Here is a 23085-nt window from a genome sequence, read left to right as displayed (position 1 = left end):
AACAAATGTTTCCATTTTTAGTGTTCTCACTGCTCTATTAATGAAGGATAAACACATGGTAATAGCAATGCCAAAAAAACACTGTCTTGTCTGCTCGAATGAAATGCTGAACCCATTGTAAAACTGCACCCACACTGAAATGGATTTTAATAATACATATTTTGATATCTCCTGCTTTTCTTCCCTCCTAAGGAAACATGGTTTTTGATTTAGTGGGTAGCTCCAGGGATTTGCAATGCAGGTTGAGTAATATTATTTAAGGGTTTGAATACACAGCAAACACTTGAACTTCCCATAGGTGAGATCCACAGTGGAGATGCCTTTCGAAACATTTCAGTGATTTTTTTCTCAATAGAAGAAAACAACAATATGGAGGAGAATGATTTGTTAGGAGGAGAAAAGGCTTTTATCTGGCACTTCTAATTATCTTGATATTAATTCTAGGACTCAGCAAGGATTATGACAAAAGCCTGCAGAGTAACAATTTTATTAGTAAGTATCTGGAGGTGAATTATGGTGATAGAAGGACCCTAAATACTTGCTATGGGGTTTAAATTAGTATTACAGAAGTTCCCACAAACCCCTGTATGTTTGCTGTATATTAGAAGACCATAAATGTACTGTTAGAAAGATGTTGTACATTAATATTGAAACAAAGGTGATACATCAAGAAAACCAGGCTGATTGGGAATATGGATCAGACACGCAGCACCGGTCCTCAGAGCTTCCCAAAATCAGCCCAACTCCATCTGCTGAGTGCCAGCTCAGCCCTAACTGCCCATGCTGAAAATCAAGGCTAATTAGCTCAAATCCATCTCCCTGCTATGGGATTCCAGTGCCTGGGATACTGCCTCTGCAGGGTATTTCAGTGCAGGAGGGACATAAAGGAGAGCTGCTTTGATGGTCTCCAATAGCAGCACTTTAGGCACTGTTAAATCCTTGCCAGGCTTTAAAACCCTGGTCCCTGCCTGGTTGCAACTGAACTCAGGATCAGGGCAGCTGCTGTGACTCAGGGGCACTGAAGCTGAACTTGATTTGCAGTCGTACAGAGCAGGATGAAAATTTTATCAATCAGAGCCCAAAAGAAAGTTTAAAAAAAAAATTAAAATTCTTGGTAATGTGAAAACAGTCTGGTTTGAGACACCAGGATCTTTAAAACTGCATTTGAAAGTACAGTAATTTCACGAGTATAAGGCGCACCGGGGTATAAGGCGCACTTCCGGGTTGGGACCAAAATTTTCGTCAAAAGGGTGCACCTTATACACATGAAATTACTGTAAATGTTTAGCATTGTTTTTATTAATGCAACCCTACGCTATCTGTGGTATCACTTTCAGAGCATGGCCATCTATTAACAGACACATTTGACAGCAAAATATTTATGAACACATCACTTTTAAGCCTTTTAATGTAGTATATTCCAAGAGACAGTATATTCCAAGAACTGCTCATTTACACACCACTGCACCAAGAAGTACATATTAAGTCCCAGGAAACATCCATTAAGGAAAAATCCTACACCTGGATGGGTTCCCAACACACAATTTGTCAAACACCTTTCTGACATATATGAAACCTGTAATTCCTATAAACCTAGTGAGTTATGGAATACTGGGGAAGGGCACTGACCTTGGACAACACCAACCAGTCTACACTGAAAATTGAGCTAAATAAAAAAAGTTGGCATGTCTTTAAAAAAAAATAAAATAAACATGGAGCATAATTAAAGAAAAAATCTGTTGCTGTATTCCAGGTGGTGTTGAAAATGTTTAAAGCCTGTGCGCATTGGCTAACACACATTGTCCATCTGATAACTCAGTGTCACATAAAACATTCCCTGATCATCCATCCAATATAAATGGGGAATTCAGCAGCTTCCAATAAATTTTTAACAATGTAACCTCTGCTCATATAAGAATGTATTTCTCAGCTATGAGATAAGGAACCAGGAAAACTTAATAACCTATATGTGTATCTTAAAATTATTATACAATCCTACTGTACATTGGTTTAACTTCAGTCATAAAAGAGACTATAGGACTCCAGCCAAAACAAATTTCCAAATGTGAGACAGTGAAAGAGTCCTATTGCCAGTAATTAGCCGTTTGTTGTTTTTTTTTGAGGGGAGGTTTCATCACTGAATCTTGGTCCTGATTTCACTCCACAAACTGACAAGATGCTCAGAACAAAAACTACTTAGATGTTGAGACAGACTTCCCTAATTTGGTATTTTATTAATCTGTCAGATCTGCTGACACTCCAAATTGCACAGATATTTCCAGCCCTAGAAAGAGAGAGGCACTGTAAGAAGGAAGTTGGCTATTTCAAACCCATGGAGTGATTTCATGTGTTTGTGGCAGTAGCAGCTGATGCAAATCACTTTTGGGAAAAGAATTTTGCCTTGAAAGTCTGTCTGTGAGTGCAGAGTGAAAAGGGATTCCTCCAGAGCAGAACTAGAGCCACTTTAGCCCATTATTACATGAATTATTGAGTATCAGCCATCACAAATAGCCAGAGGAAAGGAAAAACATGTGTAGTCCTGCCTGGAGACATAACATCCATGGAAAAGAGGTGTGTCCTGGTTTGAAAGACAGGTATTTGCCAAGAAAGGCAGGAGCTCCTCCCTGAGATGGAGAATGCAGACCTTGTTCCCTCCTGATTATTGTCATTTTGGAATCAGGGGCTCTCAGGCAGAGATATGGAGGGAGGAATAACAGTTCTTTACCGGTATATATTCATATATATATATATATGTAGTAATTTCACAACCATAAGGCGCACCGGACTATAAGGCGCACTTCTGGGTTCGGGGAAAAATTTTAGACAAAAGGGTGCGCCTTATAGTCGTGAAATTACTGTATATATAAGCAAAACAACAACAGCTAGGAAATGAACAATAAAACAGAACAGGAACCCAGTGACAGCTCCAACACCTCTCCCCTGTAGTGCAGTTCCCATCCCAGCTCGCAGGCAGCCCCGGCAGCTCCTGGTAGCAGAGGGAGGTGCGGTGATCACACCTGGCTGGAGGGCGCTGGGGGTGCTGGCGGCTGTGTCCTGGATGGGAAGGGTGCAGGGCAGACACTGCTCACGGATCTGGGGCTGTGTCAGTCCCGGTGTCCTGGATGGGAAGGGTGCAGGGCAGACACTGCTCACGGATCTGGGGCTGTGTCAGTCCCGGTGTCCTGGATGGGAAGGGTGGAGGGCAGACACTGCTCACGGATCTGGGGCTGTGTCAGTCCCGGTGTCCTGGATGGGAAGGGTGCAGGGCAGACACTGCTCACGGATCTGGGGCTGTGTCAGTCCCGGTGTCCTGGATGGGAAGGGTGCAGGGCAGACACTGCTCACGGATCTGGGGCTGTGTCAGTCCCGGTGTCCTGGATGGGAAGGGTGCAGGGCAGACACTGCTCACGGGTCTCGGGGCTGTGTCAGTCCCGGTGCTCCAACGGGATGCGTGGAGGTGGAGGTGGAGGTGGGAGGGCGTCTGGGCAGGGGGTTGTGGGGTCCCCCAGCCAAGGAAAGCTTCTCCTGGTGTCAGTGTGGCAGTTCTCCTCCAAGCCAGGCAAGCGAGAGAGCGAAAAGGAGTGCAGCTGCCCCCCATTTCCTTTACCTGCTCCCCACCTCTATCCGTGCTAGAGTGTAGCCAACAAATCCTTAGCATCACAGTGGGAAAAATTCCCCAGAGAGAAAAGGAAAAAAGGGAACCAACCCCCAACAAGGTGGAAGGGAGAAAGGAGTGCTGCTGGAATACAGGCAGCCTTCAGCATTCTGGGAAAAACCTCATGCTGCAGGCCAAGAGAAGAAGGAAAAGCTTGCTGGAGCTGCAAGAGACACAAAGATGAAACAAGAGGCAAATGAAGGTCAGCCATGGAGTTCAGCTGATAGGCAGAGACAGACAAATTGCTGGGGATAGGGGGGACAAGCTCATATTCCAGTGTAGAATTGAGCTCTAGATGGTTCCGCATCCCTGAAAACCTTGGATTGATCTTCATCTTCATGTGGTGCCATTAATAAGAAATTCTGCAGTAAGAGCCAAGGCCATAATAAACTATAGATCTATAAAAACTGGCAACACTTTACTCACTCCAGTGTGGAGAACTTAAAGGATAAATAGAAAAATTCAATTTATCTATTGTACCTATGAATGCTTTTTTTAGAATGAGGTCTTTATTTCTTTCTTTCCTCTCCCAATAGTGTTTAAGAGACTCACTGTAACATAACTTGTCTCTAGCAAGAGATTTTCTAATCAATGTTCTCCCTGCTGAAGGACAAAACAATGGTAAATCAAAGGATAATTTCCCCAAAATTAATAATATGGCTTTCTAATTTTCAGTGGTTTTCCCTTTTCCTTTGGTAAAATCAAAAGGTGTGGTTGCTATGGCAAAAGCAGGTCAGAGGCTCTTCACACAACCTGAATTACAAAAAGAATCTGATGTTGTAAGAGTGAAATAAAGGTTCTCGTAATATCATGAATCCTGGGACATCTTTTTACAACAAAAATGTCATTTAAAAGAGGAGTTGTGCCCAATTATATTAAAAAAACTGCAAAGCAAAATTGGATAAGCACCAAACAACTGGGTAACAGGAAAACATGGATAGGCGGGCACCAGTCAGGAGCTCGTATTTTAATGTCTTTAAAGCATTATACTTAAAATCAGTCAGATTCTGCCAGAAAATTATGTATATCAAATATTTTACAATATTATATGTTATAAAGTTAATAAAATAGAGCATAGAATGCTTTGTGTCTTGCAAATTTAAGTCCATTGGCAGTATATATGTTGTAATTTATATTAATATACTGCACTAATCTCAGATTAATTACTCAATATACCATAAAAATAATTTTAATCAAAAGAATGTAGAATTTGTATCCTTCCACATTACAGCTTCCTTCATGCCCCAACAAGAAATTAAAGTATTTTTCCCAACAAATTATGGTGACTACTATTTTCAAATTCCTTGTGATATCAAAATGCCCAGAAGTGAATTATTCCAGGGAGCCTTATTTGCAAAAATGTCAAGGAAATTTAAAGCCAAATTCAGGCCAATGTCTTTACAGCCGTTACAGGATGTACCTAAAATGTCTTTGTAATATCTAAATCAATTTTTAGTGCTTGGATAAACTGTGTTCTTCTTTATTGGGAAAATAAATAATCATATGAATTGGGAATGAGAGACCATGTTCTCAGAAAAAAAGAACATTTCTGCAACCAACAGAAGAAAAAAGAAAAATCAATGGAATGACAGTAAAGTATAAAGTTGGAAATCGTTGGGGAAAAAAAATTAACAGCTGAACCAGACTGTGCTGATGGAAGAACTCTGAGTTTGTGTCCTGAGGTAAAAATACCAGTCTAGATTTTCTTCTTTGAAATACAGAAGATTTTTTACTTCTAATTGATAAAAACCTAACTTTTTTTTTTCTCAGAAATAATTAACATTGTAATTGGGGCTTTTCCCTGGCTGAAATGTCTGTTGTCTGATGTAAATTTTCAGAATTATTTGTCTTTGGCAGGAGAGCTTCCAAAAGACAGACAATCTATGCAGGGATATTTATTGGAGGCTGTGGTGTCTCATCCCTGGATGTGTCCAAAGCCAGGGATTGGAACTGGATGATCCTTAAGATCCCTCCCAACCCCTAGGATTCCATGATTCTTTGATGAAAACAAACTTTACATACAACATAAATGAAGGTCAGCATGAGGTACAGCTTAATCTTGCTCTCTGCCAAAGACAGGGATTCTTCTGACTCTGTTTCTCTGCCCCTCCTGGCTCCTGACAGCAATCCCTCCCTCCCTGTGAGGGATGCTGAGCAGGATTTGGCTGCTCCATCTTCTGGGCAGGCTGATTCTGGGTCGCAAAGACATCATCAAGAGAGCCTGACAGAAGTGACATGAGAGCAGCAGGAGTGGGGAGGAACTCAGTGAGTTCAGTGAGCACAGGGAAGATTCCAGCACACACACAAGTGACTGCCCCAGCTGCCACCCAGGAGACATTCCTGCGTACACCACCAACAGTCTGGAAGGGAAGCCTTGTGTATCTGCAGTTAATGATTCTGGCTAATTGACCTGGGCAATCAGACTGGACTGTGGCCCTACAGACACTTCTTGTGGTGGAGAAGGAAATGCAGTAGTTCTTTCCCAGCCTGAGCTATGGGAGCTGACCAAATTAGGGAGGTAACACAGAGATCTTGACTTAAAACACCTCTTCACCATTTCTCACCTCTGCTTTCTCAGGAAAGAAACAGTGAGAACAAGCACTTCAGGAAAAGAACCTCGGGGTGAGAAGATGACTGGGGCTACTAACAGAGCAACCACTCTCTACGTCAAACCTACAAATACAATAAGCTGCACGTAATCCTCTAAATCTGAGGAAATATGGCTCAGTTGGAATAGAACTGAGTGAGCTGCACTGTTCAACATTTGGCCCTCTCTGGGAGCTTTTTCCCCTTGCCATAAACTTTCTGTGAAGAATACCTTTACCCTGTTATTTATGTGTTTATGAAATACTTTTGAGAAAACAAGGAAGAGAGTGGTAGAAATCAATCTGCACTGATTTGAGTTTTGGTCAGAAATCCAACATTGTAAAAATCCACCTGCTGATCCCCAGCTCTGTTGAGGAAGGTTCAGTCAGAGTCAAGTTTGCTCTTCTCCACAGTGATGCCCGAACTTGGAATCAGGGGAATTCAGAGAGAATTAATGGAGAAGGGGCCCCAAGCCAAGCTAGATGCAGAGCCTGTAGTATTGTGTTGCACCACACTGGTGCACTCACAGCTCCTCTCTGACTCCTGGTGCTCCCTGTCCCCTGAATATTCCAGGCCAATTGCTGACTACTCAAGAAAGGATGTGTTAAAGTAGCCAAGCACGATGACAGGGATTTGTGGATGCTTTTACATCCTGATTCCTTCCCATGGCCTCTTACAGCAAAAGGAACTCTCCAGCTGGAGGGGGAATAAGTCCAGGTCTTTGTTACATTTCGATAGCACCACTCTGTCCTGCTCTTCAGGCACAAGAAGCTTGAAGGAATGAGTTAGGATAGGACCTGTGATGAGCCGTAATTTACCACGTTAAGAACTAAAATCAAACATTCAAGACAGGATGCAAAGCAGATCAGTGAACCTGGGTAAGATTAATATTCCATTTCACATTCATTTCATCCTTCATGTGAAAGAATAGCTGAACAATACCTTGAAAACCTCTTGGGTTCAATTTTGCTGCCACACTTACCCACACAAGGTACGAAATGCTCTTGAAGAAATAGAACAGCCTTTGTGAGGCTCTTCCCAGTATTTTGTTTACTAATCTAACAAGTGCAAAAGCCCGGGAGACCAACTTTCCTCCTGCCCACAAGCACTGTCTGTTGGCAATATCTTTGAGCACAGCAGGGGTTTAATAATCTTTCTTTTTCAAAATGACTTAGAAGTGGATTTCACAAGAAATGAAAATGTTAGTGATATATTTGGATTGCCCTGCTAGCTGAGATCACGCTGAAATAAAAGCAGAGTCACAAGGGTCAGTATTTCTGATGCACAGAACTACTGACTTCCTGCCCAAAGCAGATGCTTGAGCTGCCTCTACTGAGTTACTCCTGCTCCTCTGACCCCAAGGAACAGAGCTGAGAGCTGCATTTGGGTTTACCACAACCCTTCTGTGATGTGCACACTGTGTCTCACCAGAGGCATCTCGGAAGGCTCATGGAAAAGTCTGTTGGAGCATATTTGAGATACTGAAATAACTCCCTGTTTTCCCAGACCCTGGGGACTAGAAAAGACTGAGAGAGTTGGTAGGGGCTGGATCTGGGGAGCAGAAGGATCTGGGAAGACCATGAAAAACAAAGCTGTGAGCAGGGTGAGACTTCAAAAGCTCTCAAAGTGTTTGAATCAGGTGGGTTTGTTCTTTCCAAGTCAATGAAGGCTAATTCATGAACATTTTAGGTGTGTTTTAATATAACACAGACTCTGAAAACAATTCTGTTTAGTTTTCAAGTGACCAGAGCCTGTCTGCATCTAGATCTCAGACCTGTTACCTTCCCAACAACTTCCCTACTGCTTTATCTTCATGGCCAAGAAAACTGCTAATATGCTCATAAAGAAGTTTTTGAGCATTGCGTTCTCTGAGTTTTGCTATCAAAGAGACCACTTAATTTCCAGTGCAAGAATTCAATTTAGGAACACAAAAGCTGATTCAAATTCATTTTACAGATATTTTATACATGTTTGTGTGCATTTGGATAGTGGCAGATTTATTGCTATGGACTTTTAGATACAGAAGGCAGAAAGAAACAAAATATAGAAACAAAACATTAGAAGTGTTGCAGTGAGGAATCAAACTAGCTCTTCTTCATTTATGTGAAAACAGAAGATTAGGGCAGTTCTGATATAAATAAAGATATCAGATTTATTTTTGCAAGCAGTCATGGCTCTTCTCATGAGTGGCAGACATACAAATGATGTCAGTGTGTATGACTAACAACTAAAAATATAGCAGGTATTTTTGTACAGGCTATGTAATATCCTATTAATACAAGACCATTTTGTTTAGTTTACATTTTCTTTGAACCTTGCCCATTCACAGATTTCTCTGAGCAATTTCCTTGTATCACACACTGTGAACTATTGTCACTCATGCACTTCTACTAGTTTTAGAAAGAAAAAAAAACACCAAAACCCTGCTTCCTCTCCATCTGATGAAAACACTTTTCATCAAGAGTTTAGGAATTCATTCCTCTCCGTGACCCTTCTAATTCTGCCAAGTTAAAAAAGAAAATCCATAAAAACATTTCCCAAGTAATCCCTTTCTCTAATATGTTGTTCTGGGTTTTTATCCCTGCAATAAATGCCTTGCTACATCTTTGCTGTGATTAGTCTCATGGGATGTACTCGTGATGTGCAATTCCCCGGGGTCAGGCTGAACACGGGGCACAATCCCACAGCCAATGCCAGGCCATGTTTGAACTCCCCAAAACAATCTAAGAGCCAGGACTTGGGCATTGGTATCTTACACAGAACAGTGCAGTCACCAAGCTGGCAGAGGAGAGAGGCCAAGACAAAGCTTTTCCATTTCTCAGTGAGACTAAGATGTTTCCAGAGTAAAGGAAAAATAGAATATTAATACTCTCCCATTTCTTCCAAGTACTGCACAAAGCAAATTGCTAAACCTCAAACAGGCTGACTGGGCCATGGTCTTGCTGAGAAAGTCTGTAAAAGACACAAAATACATCCAGTATCAAGAATTCCTGCTCAGAAAGAGGAAAAAAGGCAGGATCTCCTTATAGTCATCAGTTCTGGTACTCCCACAGCACTGAGGACTCTGAGTTCTACTGCCTGTGCTTTTGGAGGATGGAGAGGGAGCCCATTCTGCTCACATGAAGTAATTTTTTTTAAACATCACAGAATCCTGGAATAGTTTAGATTGGAAGCGACCTTCAAGATCATCTTGTTCCAACCTTCTCTCAGTGAAAGGGACACCTTCCACTATCCCAGATTGCTCCAAGCTCTGTCCAGCTGGGACTTGAACACTTCTAGGGAAGGGGCAGCCACACTTCTCTGGGCCACCTGTGCCAGGGCTTCACCCCCTCCAAGGGAAGACCTTCTTCCTCAAATCTAGTCAAAATCTACCATCTTTCAGTTCAAAGCCACTGCTCCTTGTCCTATCACTACACTTATTCTCTAGCAATAATTACATTTTGATTGAAACAGGGACGGGAATCCAGATTTAATTGGACCTGGATTTTTGCCACAGAAAGTTTGAGTGCCTTCTTCAATACTATTACACAACAGAGACCTCTTTAAAGCACCACAGTCTTTTCCCCTGCACACTTTGTTCTCTCCATGACCTTGTCGTGTTCATTCTGACATATTTTTTGCTGCAGCTGAGAAACCATTGACATGGTAACACAAAATGGGATTTGATCTTTTTCTGGAAGTTTTCCCTTTGATTAGCTCTGGGAGCCTGTCACACACTGTTCCAGCCCTGCCATACAAACAGCCTTAAATTACATTTCACAAGGTTTCATCCTAGGGAGTAACACTGACAATCCCTATGTACACTTGTTCTTTTCCCAAACCCTCTCCTGAAGCAGGCTGACAGGTATACAAACCTCACCAGGCTTTGCTGCAGCAAAGCTCTCTGAAATGCTTTAAAACAAATAGACCTGGAAAAACTCTACCAGACTTTTGAAGTTAAAAAATAATCCCTGCAGGAATGATTTGATGTGGGATGGGCATGTCCTCCTTTTAATGACAGTAATAATTGATGTGTTATTTTCAATAAACTTCCATTTTCCCCACGAAGAAAAAATCCCAGCCATAATTCCATTTTTTATTTTAGCATTTAGAATGTCCCCCAAAATCACTGGTCTCACATTTAGACTACATCACTATATGAAAATATGAAAAGTGGACTAATTCCTTCCTGCAATGTTTTCCAGTGACTGTCACAATAACTTAGAACAAGGGCTTCTGAAATAATTTTTCAAAAATATTAAACACTTCATTGAAATTTAAGTTCTTTTTTCTGGGATTATTTTTGCATATAATAGTCTCAAAATCCAAGGTAAACCACCTGCCAGATAGTGAAAGCCTCTAAAATATTCAGCATTCCAAGCAACCTGTTGCAGTGTTTCCTCTTTTGCCAGGAAGCACAATTTCTGTCTTGTTTTTTCCCAGAACTGCCCAGACTTGTCTTATTCTGGTGAGAAGAACCTGTGTTGCTGATATTTTGTCCTCTACATAAACAGAATATTCCTGCACCTTTAAATCCAACAGGACAATTGAACATCTGTGGATCCAACACCTGCCACAAAACAGCCACTCATTCCTTGTCCACTGACACCTGCCAGATCTCTGTGAACACTGAGTGGAAGAAGTTATTTAGTACCCCCAAAATTTCATCCTAGTTCTTGTGCACCATGAGATCATAATCACTGCTTCCTACCTGATCAGGGAACAACCTTCAGAACTGCAAAATGATCTTTTCAGCCCTACACACTCTAAGTTTAACCTTCTCCCTTTGTCCTTGCATTTAAAATTAACTTTGCATGCTTCACCTTTAAGTGCAGCACCCTTCAGATTTCTGTCCTACACCTTCTGAGGGCTGGAGTTAACAAAAATTATTAAACCCACAAACACTTCAGAATCAGTACATCCAAAAATAAAAATGCAAAAATACCTTCTAATGGCTCCCTATTTTTTTTCCAGCTACTGTTTGCAGGCTCAAGGGAGGAGGTATTTGAAGCCTTCCTTTGTGAGGTAAGTTGTTCCCTTTGCAAGAAAATTTGCAGCTGCTTAACACTTTTATTTAGGACACTGAATTTATTCTCTTTTATTTGATTTCCATAACTGTTGTTTGATTTGCATGGGTCCAACACAAATTCTCTTTTATTCTGTTTTACCTGGATGTCCAAATCCACAGCCTCCCACCTCACTGTGGGAAGGTGAAGTCCTGTACACCCTATCTCCCATTTTTTCAGCTGTATCTGGATGTATTTACTGCCTTTGAAGCAATAACAAAGCTTGGCCTTGATTTAAACCTGGTCTTAGCAGGGAAGTGCAGCAGTGAACAGAAATTTCACATGCACCACCATGCTCCCTCCAAAATTATATTTACAGGAGGTTCTCCCTACCCGCTTATCCCAAGTCCCATGAAAGGACATTTTCTACTTAACCAGTTCAATGTTCCTTGAGGAAAGGACCTGAAGCAGAGCTGACCTTACTCTCATTCCCCTCCTGAGCTGTTTAGATAGCTGACATATTTACACCCCTTAAAGCCCTCGAGTGGTGCCTCTGGAATGGCTCCAGCAGCAAATTCTGTGCCCTGAGTAAGAGACAATGGTGCTATTACTGCACACAGTTGTGAGTTGTGGCAGCACTTTGAAGTCAGTTAAAGTGGCAGCTAAATATGCATTGGTTACAAAACAGAGCCAGGAGCAAAATACCCTGCAAAGAAACAAGTGCATAAAAGGACTTGCACCATACAGATTATTTCCACCCATAGAAGAGAATTTGAACATAAAATTCCTACCTAGCAGGAGAAGAGGTTTATTCCAAATTAATTAGGTGCTCACCTTTGACTCTATCTCCTTTGTGCAGGTGAATTTCCCCTTCCCCTTGAGGTTGATATGGCTTTACAACGATAAAAAGTCTCCCAGGGACAGCACTGTAGAGCTTCCTTTTGGGACCCTGATAATCCAAGGCAGACAGAGCATCCTTGTTGGCACTGGGACTGTAAATGGCACTGGAAATTGAAATGAAAAATCATTAACAGCTTATTCAAAGGGAGAAAGTTAATCATTTACCATCACATTAGCAGGATTAAATTAAGCAGTGAATAATAAAACTGTCTTCCAGTAAGACATTTAACCCTGCAGAAAAAATACCATACAGGAGCTTGTAAGGGTTGAAATCTTTTGTATGAAACTTGATCAATATTCACCTGACCATACTGGCCTAGAACAGAAAACACACAACATTAAAAAGCATTAAAGCTTTTCGTTTTCTAATTAAACTTGCACATTCCCAAGCCCTAATTAAATTCAAAATTTATATGCATTCCCAGCATGTCAATTTGTCAGAGAGACTTGAAAATGTCTGTATTTACAATTCTTGGGAATGGATATCTTCATAACAGGGAGTGAACAAGTGAGATCACTGAATTATTAACTACATGGGCTGAATAATCAAGTTACTTCATCACCCCAAGGTTAAATTTAGATCTGCACAAAGCACAGTGCTTGTGGTTAACATTTTCCAAATGATCATTTCTTCTGGATGGCAATCACCCGCTCACTCAGTGACTCCAGAATGTGCCCAGGAAGCCACAGGTCACCACCAACTCACAGTCTACTCATGGTATATAAAAAACGAACTGCTGAAAGGTGGTGAACAATACGCAAGATCGCTCTCAAACCTGTGGGAAAATGAGTGAACTCTCAAAATGATATGAAAAGCAAAAGATGTAAATATTAAAGAGGGTGGGAAACCTATAGGATGTATCATAACAAACTTGCAATACGCTAGTAGTCAACTTTAAAAAAATCCCAAAGTATAAAAACATGCAGTCTTAACCAAAGTCTAGAAAAGGAAAATATTAATGAGAAGGAATAATATTAATAGAGATTGATAGGGAAAAGTTAGGTTACCAAAGGAAGAAAGGTGATTTAGTGGTGGTTGGTGGTTTAGCATTATAACACTCAAACTGCTTTCAAGCAAATTTAAATACAAGGGCTGGGGTCTGATGGGTTTTCACTATTTATTTTTTTTTTTTATGCCAGTCTCCTACCAAAATAGGAGCCAGCAAGTCAATAGGTACAGAAGTCTGGGAAAAACCCACACCTGGTGGATGTTTCCTATCAGGAACACTCCCTTTTTTTCCTGCAATAATTTCTTCACAATTTGGAATTTCATGCCCCTTTCACCTTTTCTGTTCTATTACTGTGAGTAAGTGGTACTGCTAATGGTAAGCCACACTCAGGAGTTTAAAAGCAAGCTCTGCTTCATGTCTGTGATGGAGTTTGCACCAGAAATCTCAGCCAACTCTCAGTTGTTTAAAGAAAGCCTGGAAAAGATGACATTCAGATTTCAGTTCTTTTGCTCCATTCCCTTTTCCTTGTAAGTGAAGGAACAGTCATCACCATAAAAAAAAAAAAAAATCCAGATCTATAAACTATAGCTACACATCTGATTTCCACTTGTATCAAGCTGTGTTTCTGCCTAGTCTGGTGGTAACTATTCCCAGTGTTATCTCCCAGCATCTACTTTAACTGCGAGCACAGAAGATACATTCATTTTCTCTCTCACTGAAAGGGAAAAGGGAAATGGCACATTAAACCCACACAAGGAATGCAGAACTTCTCAGGCAACAGGCTCACTAATGGAAATCAGGGCTGCTACGTGGGGTGCAGGACTTCTTGAAAAGAGATTTTTCCTCTCCCTTGCTTGTCCCCAGCGTGGGCTCCAAGCCCAGTAAGTGCCATGCCAGGAAGGAGCAGGAGGAGGATGCAGAGACTTCAAGAGAATTGTGGACATGTTTCCCTCTCAGCCAGAAGTTGGCTGTCCTTTGCAGCCCAGCCAGCACCTGATTCACTGATTTCTGTGGGGTAAGTTCCACATGAAGGCTGTCCCTTCCCTTTCATTCCCAGCTCCATCCTCCAACCACTTTGCTATGGAAAGCAACAGCCCTATGAGAATCAAGAACAGTTTGGCTTGGAAGGCACCTTTAAGACCATCCAGCACCACTCCCTGCCAGGGACAGGGACACCTTCCACTGGCCCAGGCTGCTCCAGTCTGGCCGTGGACACTTCCAGGGATGGGGCAGCCACAGCTTCTCTGGGAATCTCTTCCAATGACTTGCCCCCCTCTCAAGAAAGTTCTTACTAATATCCAATCTAAATCTCTCCTCTTTCAGTTTGAAAAGGCAGAACACCTGAGCCACACAGGCTGCAAAGGTCACATGAACCTCTTCCAGCATAGCTTTCCAGCACCTGTCCACAACACAAATCCCATAAACTTCATTAACCCTTTGTCACAGTCTGACCTTCTCCATCACCCTGCCTCTTCTGGCTGCTGCTCCACAATTCAACCTCCTGCTCTTTCAAAAAGGGCTTTTCCATCTCAGGGGAGCAACAGCTTCATGGCGACTCTTATTATTTGCAAATAATAAGCAGAGACAGCAACAATTCCCACATTTAGGTGACAGTAAGTAGATGGTCATGCAGTTAAACAAAATCGGTGAGGAAAGTGGCATATAAAGTGCCATTCCTGACTGCAAAATGGGCCTGTGGCAGGAAAAGGTATTATTTGCAGGAAAAATTATATATAAAATCCTTTCAGCTGTCTCTAAATTTAAAGAGCCTCCAGCTGTCTTTTCAGTCCTTGCACGTACTCTGGAGTTCTCTGAAACAAGTCTTGTGGCACAGAGGGAACTCTGCAGCTGGGTAGCAGTTTCATTACTTGTGATGCTGATGCACTAAGACCAAAATTTTATATCCACAAACTCTCAGGCATTAAACTGGCTCTCAATATCACCCAAGCAAATATTCAGAAAGGGAATAGGAAAGTGGCTGAACAAAGTCAAAGCAGGTAAATGTTTATTTAGTAAAAAAAAATAAAAATCTAATTGTTACCCCCAAATCAAAGCATTGTTTATATTTCTACAATTTGAAGTGTGTTATCCCACACACTTGATTGATGAAAAGGCACTTTTTGTCCCAGTCAGCTAAAATAATCACTGACTCTAAGGTAGAACCTTAGTCTCCAGTGGCATCAGCAGAATACAGTGGAACACAAGAACACTCATTCTCTGAAAAGAACCTTACAGCCTCTTCACTTCAACTCTTCATCCAGTTGAAGCCTCATTACAGACTGATCTCAAGCTGATACTGGGCTCTGTGAGGAAATGCCACCCAAATTACACCCAAATGAGTTTTCCATTATTGTAGCATACAACAAAGCAAGATAAGCTTGCTTTGCTGCATGAAACCACTGGCATACAAAATCTGTATCCCCTTCCTTCCTTTTAATTTCACTCCTTCTTACATTCCAGACAACTTTGTCTCACAATTTACCAGATCTCCCCTGTCCAGCAGTATTGTTTCCATCACAAACAGTGCCTAGCAGTTTGGGTGCCTAGGGCCAGGGAGAGCAGAAGAACAGGCAAGGTAACAGAGGCAGTGTCAGCCACATGACTTTTTCTTTTACTGACTTGAAAACTCCACTGAACATCCCTTACACCTACAAACAGCAAAGAAACCAACTCCCACAATGCTCAGGTCCTTTTCTACTCTGAACACAGATATATATATAGATAGATAGATAGATAGATAGATAGATAGATAGATAGATAGATAGATAGATAGATATACATACATATATATACACACACATACACACATATATTAGGAAACAGGACAGACAAGCCTGATTTTCAAATGAGTAGTGAGTTAAATGTGTTTTGGCTCTTGTTCTTTCCAGCAGCTCTCAGCTCTGATGCCTCCCAGCCTTTTTGCAGCACTTTGACTCTTTGTCCTGGTATAGTTCCATCTCTATCACATTTTGCAGGAGTTCCTGAGTCCTGAGGGCAGTGCCTTCTCAAAGCTGCAGCCCCCATATGCGATGAAAACTTAGCCCCAGCCCTCCACTTTATTCCATGGTTTACAATACCCTCATGACTCTAATTAGTATTTGCTCTCCAGTGGGACAGAGCTGCAGGATATTTGTCCAGAATGCCTGCTAGATCACATTACTCCCTCTATTTCACTCTTTGGTTCAGCACACATCTACAGAAGAGAGAACTTAAACAGCCTCTGATCCATCACCCATGAGCAGCCCCAACACAGGTTCCAGGCATGACCAATAGTTCCGTGAAGGGACCAGGTATCCCAGAAACAGCTGGCTTTGCTATTAAATACAATCCTTATTTCAACCATGGGAAGATGTGCAGAGCCAGCACCTTGAGCTGGAGGTGCAAACTCTGTGTTAAGACACTGATGAACTTGAAAGTGTGCTGGAGCTCTGTGAGGAAACAGCTGGCTTTGGTGCTTCCAATTCAAATATTCACACTTGGGCATGGTCCCCTGTGCTGAGAATGAATAACTATACATTCTAGAGAGTGCAAATAACGTAAGCAGGCCAGCATGGTGCCCTTAGGGGAACCTTGTGCTGTGAAACAACCAAAACTCACCTGATGTGCCTGTGCTGCTGCCTCTTGGCATCCTCTCCCAGCCTGTTGAGGGATGGCGAGCGGCTCCGGGAGGATGGAGTGTAACTCCCCACAGTTTTTACAGTTCCATTGGGATTATTCTGCATCTGTTGGAGCAGGTGAGGGGAAAGGCTGCGGTGTGAAGAGGCAGAGGAGGAGGCTGACCACTCGGGGAGGTTGTTGATGTTCAGGTTGTTGTCGCTGTTGGAGCGGAGCAGGATCCGGGGGGCTGCCAAGGTGCTGGGAGGCCTCCTCCTCCTGTTGGAGTAGGTGGGAGCCTCCCTAAAGGGCACTGTGCAAAGAGAGACATGGAGGGTGATCTCAGATGATTTCACATTCATGTGTGTTTACCACCACATGCAACATATGGCATTGATTCTTCTGCAGAGACAGAAACTCCAACTTGCCAGCAGAGCTGATCAAATTATCTTTAGAACATCATTAAATCAAAAACAACAGAGCAACATTAACCTGTTTGCTGGCTTGAACATAGTGAAGCAACATCAGTGCCATGAGCCTGCTCAACACTCTGAACTGTGGTCTAGGAAATGGGAAACACCTCATTATTGCCAGGTTTGAGGCTCAGAAAGTTCATTTTCCTGCTGTGTTGTCACATTCAGCCAGAAAGGCACAGAACAGGGCTGCCAAGCAGAATTCCTGACACAGGGACTTGCAGTTTCCATCCCCCTGCTGATACCAAATCTGGTCCAGCTCAAGTTCAGGCCTAACCTGAAATCTGTGAACAGTCACCTTATCCCCACCTTGCAGGTTAAAAATTGAGGACACAGCTTCCTGTCCTGGCAGAACTCTATTACACTGCTGCTCCCCAGGCATTCCCCTCTTTCTAATCCTGGCCTTCCTACCACATCCATTACTATGGTATGTAGAGCAGATTACCCCAGGGTAATACACTGGCTCCATCACGTGCCACAGGAACACCATGAGGGAACACCACAGTATCCAAAGGCTCCGAGAAACTCCTTAATGAAAGAGCCACAGCACAAAACAAAGCAAGGGCAACACAAATCGAACTCAGAGCGGAGGGTCCAGCCCTTCATGTGAATTCTAGGTACACACGAGCATTCACACAATTTTCCAGATCTCCTTTTCCCACTCTAGTGGGACAGTTTGTCCCAAGTGTTACTTAGAAGGTAAATTCCCGAATAAAAAAGCACCCAGTTATCACCAGATGTGATGGAATTTCCTGCCCTGTCATAAAGGAATTGACCCCAAAACCTCATGTTGGCCTTGATCCCCATTATTGCAACTGCCCTCATTAATTTCTCTCAGTGGAGCTCGTGGGGTCACAGGATCTGAGCCAAAGTGCACAGATATACATCCAAAATGTCACAGTGGAATAACTAACAAAAGGCAACCAGGCATCATTCTGTGGGCTTCACTGAGCTGGTGTAGCTCTCAAAGAAAAAAATCATATTTAAATTGGGAAAGAAGCCCCACAAAATATCATGCTACATGTCTAAAGTGTCAGTAAGTGCAATTTATAAAGAGCCAGAAATGTCTACTCATACAATACCCTTCAAAACCACACAAAAAACAGAATAAGAATGTCTGTCATACTGTGCAAGTAAATAAATTCACGTAAATATGAATATAGATAGGAATCAATGTCCTTGAAATAGAGCCTTTAATTGAGAGAACAAAGCAAAATTTAATGTTTCAGTGCAAAACTGAGAGCATATTTATAGCATAAAATATAGATGGAACTGCAAGTAAAAGAATGGTTTGTATCGTTTTCACCAGAGTCAGCTTACGAATAGCTACAATTTTGAATATTTTACAATAATATCCTTTGTATTTCCAGTGAGCTGAAACTTTCTCTAGTAAACAACTTGACAACATCAGAACAACCAAACACGGGAACAGCGTGCACAGTAAAGGCTTCAATTCATTTCCATGTTTCCTTTGAAATAAGGGAAATAGCCTTTAAAAGCTGTTAAAGGGGAGAAAGCACAGAAGTCCAATGCTTGTGCTAGAAACTGACAGAAACTCTGGATAATCTTCCTGACACTTCAAGTTTTTTCCTATTCTGTATTTCTTGAAGCTTTCAAAGCAGCCAAAGGTGTCATGAGAGCACCTTGGTGCTTCAGATGTCACAGTGAAAGCCCCAGTTAGTGCTAACTTACAGCGAACTCACAGCATTTATCTCCAAAACTGGCACATACAGACCCTTAGGTCGATGTGCGGGGCAGAGATGCAACATTTCTACATTCCTTTATTTTTGACATTTGGAATACAGTTCCAGAAATTACTTCATTGAAGATGGAGATCTTTCCCAGGTACAACAAAGCAGAAATCATTCAAGGAGAAAACACACAAACTGAATAGAGAAGATGTTTGGCACACTCAGGTTTGCCACCTGAAGGTCTAATGCTGTTCCCCCAGGTCACCAAAGTTTGCCTTGGATTCAGTAAAAATTGGGTCTGACTCTCAGATTTTAATTTCTCGTGAACATGGAAGCAGCCTGCCCAGCCCTTCCAGCCACAGGCTGAGAAAACAAAACCTTGCCAGCATTTTGGGGATGTTTACTGGGACTCTGAGAGGCTGGTGGGATCTCTGCTGGTGGGAGGGGGAGGGAGCAGGGACAGGGTGCCAGGGCACGGTGACAGCATGGACAGAGCTGCAGGGCACATCTGTACTGCCAGATTGGAGAAACCACCCTCCAGACACCAGAAGAAAGGAATTATTTTTCCCTTACACACCTCAGGAGCATTTTACAAGCCCATTTAAGAGTTTAGCTTTTATTTAGCTATTAATGTTCTATTTTTGAGGAGAGAACTACGAGCAAAATTAGCCTTTACTACAGGAAATAAACAGGGAAAGGGACAACTAATGACACCAATTGATGCATGTCTAACACAAATCTTTTATAGAAAGAGTTAAAAATAAGCATTTCTGTGTCTGAAGTGATTAATATTCCACCCAACTGTTTCTTTTCCCCAGCAATCTGCAAACTGTAAGTGGGTGGATATTTTTTTAGCTGCTTCTTATCAGCATTATTTATATTATTTTCACAATTAAAAAACAGAACTACAACACAAAATTATGAAATGCAAATGTCCATGCTTTAGTCCCAGTTAGACTCTGCTTTTTCCCTAATATTTCACCTCATTGCAGAACTGCAAGAATAACTGTGGTAAAACTTGTTTGGGGAAAAACATTTGATATAAAATGACATGAAAACGCCTGAACTAATTCCATGCCCCAAAAGTTTAAATTTACCATCGCTAAAAGCATACTTGAAAGTACCACATAATCCTTCCTCCAGCTCTCTGAATTCTATTCCTGGCACTTCATACATCTGAAGGGGCAGTTCAGCACCATTCACTTACAAAATTCACCTAGGAAAATCCTTCTCTGTCTCCAAATGCATTTCTTAGGGAACAAAAACATTTTTACAACTACTTGATTCTTCTGAGAAAATCCTAAAAGGAATAAAGTCACATCCAGCTTTAATAACCACTTGCCTAAATGGACTGTCTAACATAAAATAATTTTGAAAAAGAAACTGCAGGAATTAATTAATTATAGAGTCACTAAACCCATCATATTAAATGTACACAAGAAAACACCAGTCTGAAACATCAAAGTGTTCTGCTTTCATCGCTTACCTTCTTTCTTTGTGAAGGCATTTAACAAAGACTTCATTTTCCCTTTTTACTTTAGCAGCAATCCCCTCATTATATAACCTTTGCAGGGAAGAAAAAGGCAAAAAAGATAAAAAAAAATAAAAAAATAATAATATTAAAAAAAATAAACCCAAAGAATCAAGCTACCCAATTTCTATGTGTTCAGGCTGGCTGCACCCTGACATAAGCAGCAGGTTTCTGGGCACTGTGGAATTGCGAGCATAACTGGGCATGCAGTACCCAGCGTTCTGGTGACAAAGCCCACCCCACATTCTGTCTGTCAGCTGGGAGCCAACTGTGCACAGACTGGAGCGGCTCAAAAAAAAAAAAAAAAAAAAAAAAAAAAAAAAAAAAAAAAAAAAAAAAAGAGGAAGGAAAAAAAAAAACGCTCCTGCTGTCTCTCCCAGCATTAGTCATGTGAACCTGCCGCCGCCACAGCCCCGCAGAGCAGACGCTGCTCCCGCTCCGCTCCCCAGCCCGCCCGGAGCGGGAGCTGCGGGGCCCCGGGGGCACCAATTCACCAATTCCCATCGCCAGGCGAGAGAGGCACCGGAGCAGCTGCGGTGGGCACGGCAAAGCCCGGCCAGGGCTGCGAGCTGCCGGGGACCTGCCTTTCGCTCTCAACTCGCACAGCTGCACTCGCTGCACAGAGCATCCCACTGTTTATCCGCTTGTTGCTGCTTATTTGCTTGTTGATGTTTACTCACTTTTTGCTATTTATTTCATTTTCCCTATTTATTTCCTTTTACCTATCTATTTCTCCTTCCCCTTCTGCTCTTCACTTTTGGCCATTTATTGCCTTTCCTCTATTTATTTACTTATTCCAAAGGACCAATCTGAGGAGAAGCACAAATCGCCCCAAGCTTCACACAATGACCGCGTTAAGGATGGAGCCAAACCTGCCACTACTCAGAATCTCTCACCTATATTCCTATATTCCAGTTTGAAACAGAGGGGATGATACAAGCACGATTATTGTCCCCTCCCCTTCCATCACACTGGAATAAATGAGTATTTATTCTTGGACAGAATAAGGAAAAAAAAAAAAAAATTAAAAAATTGACAAGTTCGTTTGGTAAATTTGATGCAGATGCCAGGAAATACAAGATGTAACCAAAGAAATTCAGAAAGTCCTAATTTTTAATAAAACAGAGACCCAGTGCAAACATGCTTCCAGAGGAAGAGCAAATAACTGACACAGGCACATAGGAAGGAGGGGGAGCTGCTAAAAACCACAAAAAATACATAGCAATTAGTAACCATAAATAAATTGAACAGTTTAAACTTAATTTAACATCCCAGTGTTTAATTTACAAATAAAAGAATATTTACCTAATATAATTTACTTTTTGGTTCCATTTATTTTTGAAAGCAACTACCCTTAGTAGGTGGAACTCTTACCAGAGGAAATGGACACAGCACATGTGCAGCATTAAACATCTTTATTTGACAGGAAAAAAACTTCTTCCCTTCTAATAGATGCAAGGTTTCCTAAAGAATTATTTTGAACTTTTATTCATTAACTTATAAATATGTGCATTAATTAACTCCACTGAAGAATCAATATAATTTCCAGAACAAGAACTGCTCCACCAGGGCTGTGCCACTAATTTGAATTATAACCCTGTGTGGGTTCAATTTTCTAATACCTTCATCCAATCCCCCAATTATATTTGGAGCTACAAAGCACAAAGGAACTATGAATGTTAATGGAACCCTCAAACTGCTTTTTCATTTCTCTGGGTGTCAGTGGTTGAAAGCAGTGACAGCCCAGGTCCCCAAGGACAGGAATTAGGCCAGGGAAGGGTTAACTCAATCCTGCTCATTCCTGTTTGTTCATATACAGTAAAATAAAAACAGACAGGCAGCTGTAGTCAATCAAAATCAGTCCCAGGAGGGATTTTTATTAGATTCTTGCCAGAGCTGTAACATTTCATCATCTGGAGGTTTCTAATCAGTGTTACAAAAACATCCAAAATATGAAAGTCACTTGAAATTATTAAGTTTTGTGGAAATGGTGGGAACTCTTTCAGACCTACACCATCAGAGAGATCATCTGATGAGTGATCATTTTATTCCATTTAACTGTCTGTCTTTCCCCCAATGCAGGATATATAATTTCTTCCCACATGGCAGAGCCTCCTGCAATAATCACTATTGTACAATGGGAAAATGTGACAATCAAGGAAGTCAGCGAACACTTGCAGCTGCGGTTTTTAAGCTTCTTTCATTTTCACTAATAGCTTATTAGAATTTGTTTATTTTAACAGAAGTCCCAAATTCCCCAGTGCTCGGAGATTAAAAAAAAGAAAATATTCCAGCAGCTTCCAGTCCTTCCTGAAAGACATTCTGCCTCACAACTGTAGCCTCGGTATTATCACCTTAGGACAAAAACTTAATAATGATTGTGCTTATACCCAAGGATAATATAACCCACAAGCCATTAGCATCCTTAATCAAAAAATCATGAGGAGCCTTCCAAACAGAGGTGAGATAAACGCTCATTTCCTTGCTCCTTTGGTAGGTGCTCAGAAAAACATGTGGGAGCTCTACATGGAGATGTCTCTGAGAGGAAAAGGCCACCTTAAACAGACACCAAAACATGGGCTCTTCAGTTAATTTTGATGAGCATTTCTTGTGCATGTGTAACACCAATTTTCATGGGCGTTTAAATCCATAACTCTCATTAGAAATCTATGGAAAATCAGTGACTTACACACTCTTGAGGACCTATTTTTAGGCACTTA

At 41.6% G+C, this 23085-nt stretch overlaps 1 protein-coding gene across 1 annotated transcript in view; it reads right to left on the bottom strand.

Moving 5' to 3' along the window:
* Positions 1–23085, bottom strand: part of LOC116997458 (SH3 and multiple ankyrin repeat domains protein 2-like) — a 267147-nt gene that overhangs the window by 150213 nt on the left and 93849 nt on the right. Inside the window, 2 exon segments of the mRNA XM_033062189.1 lie at positions 12061–12230; positions 16674–16983. Of these exon segments, the coding sequence (XP_032918080.1) occupies positions 12061–12230; positions 16674–16983 (480 nt within the window).

Source organism: Catharus ustulatus, chromosome 6 (genome assembly GCF_009819885.2).
Source record: "Catharus ustulatus isolate bCatUst1 chromosome 6, bCatUst1.pri.v2, whole genome shotgun sequence".
In the NCBI taxonomy this organism is placed as follows: domain Eukaryota; kingdom Metazoa; phylum Chordata; class Aves; order Passeriformes; family Turdidae; genus Catharus; species Catharus ustulatus.
This window is presented reverse-complemented; position numbering and strand designations above follow the sequence as displayed.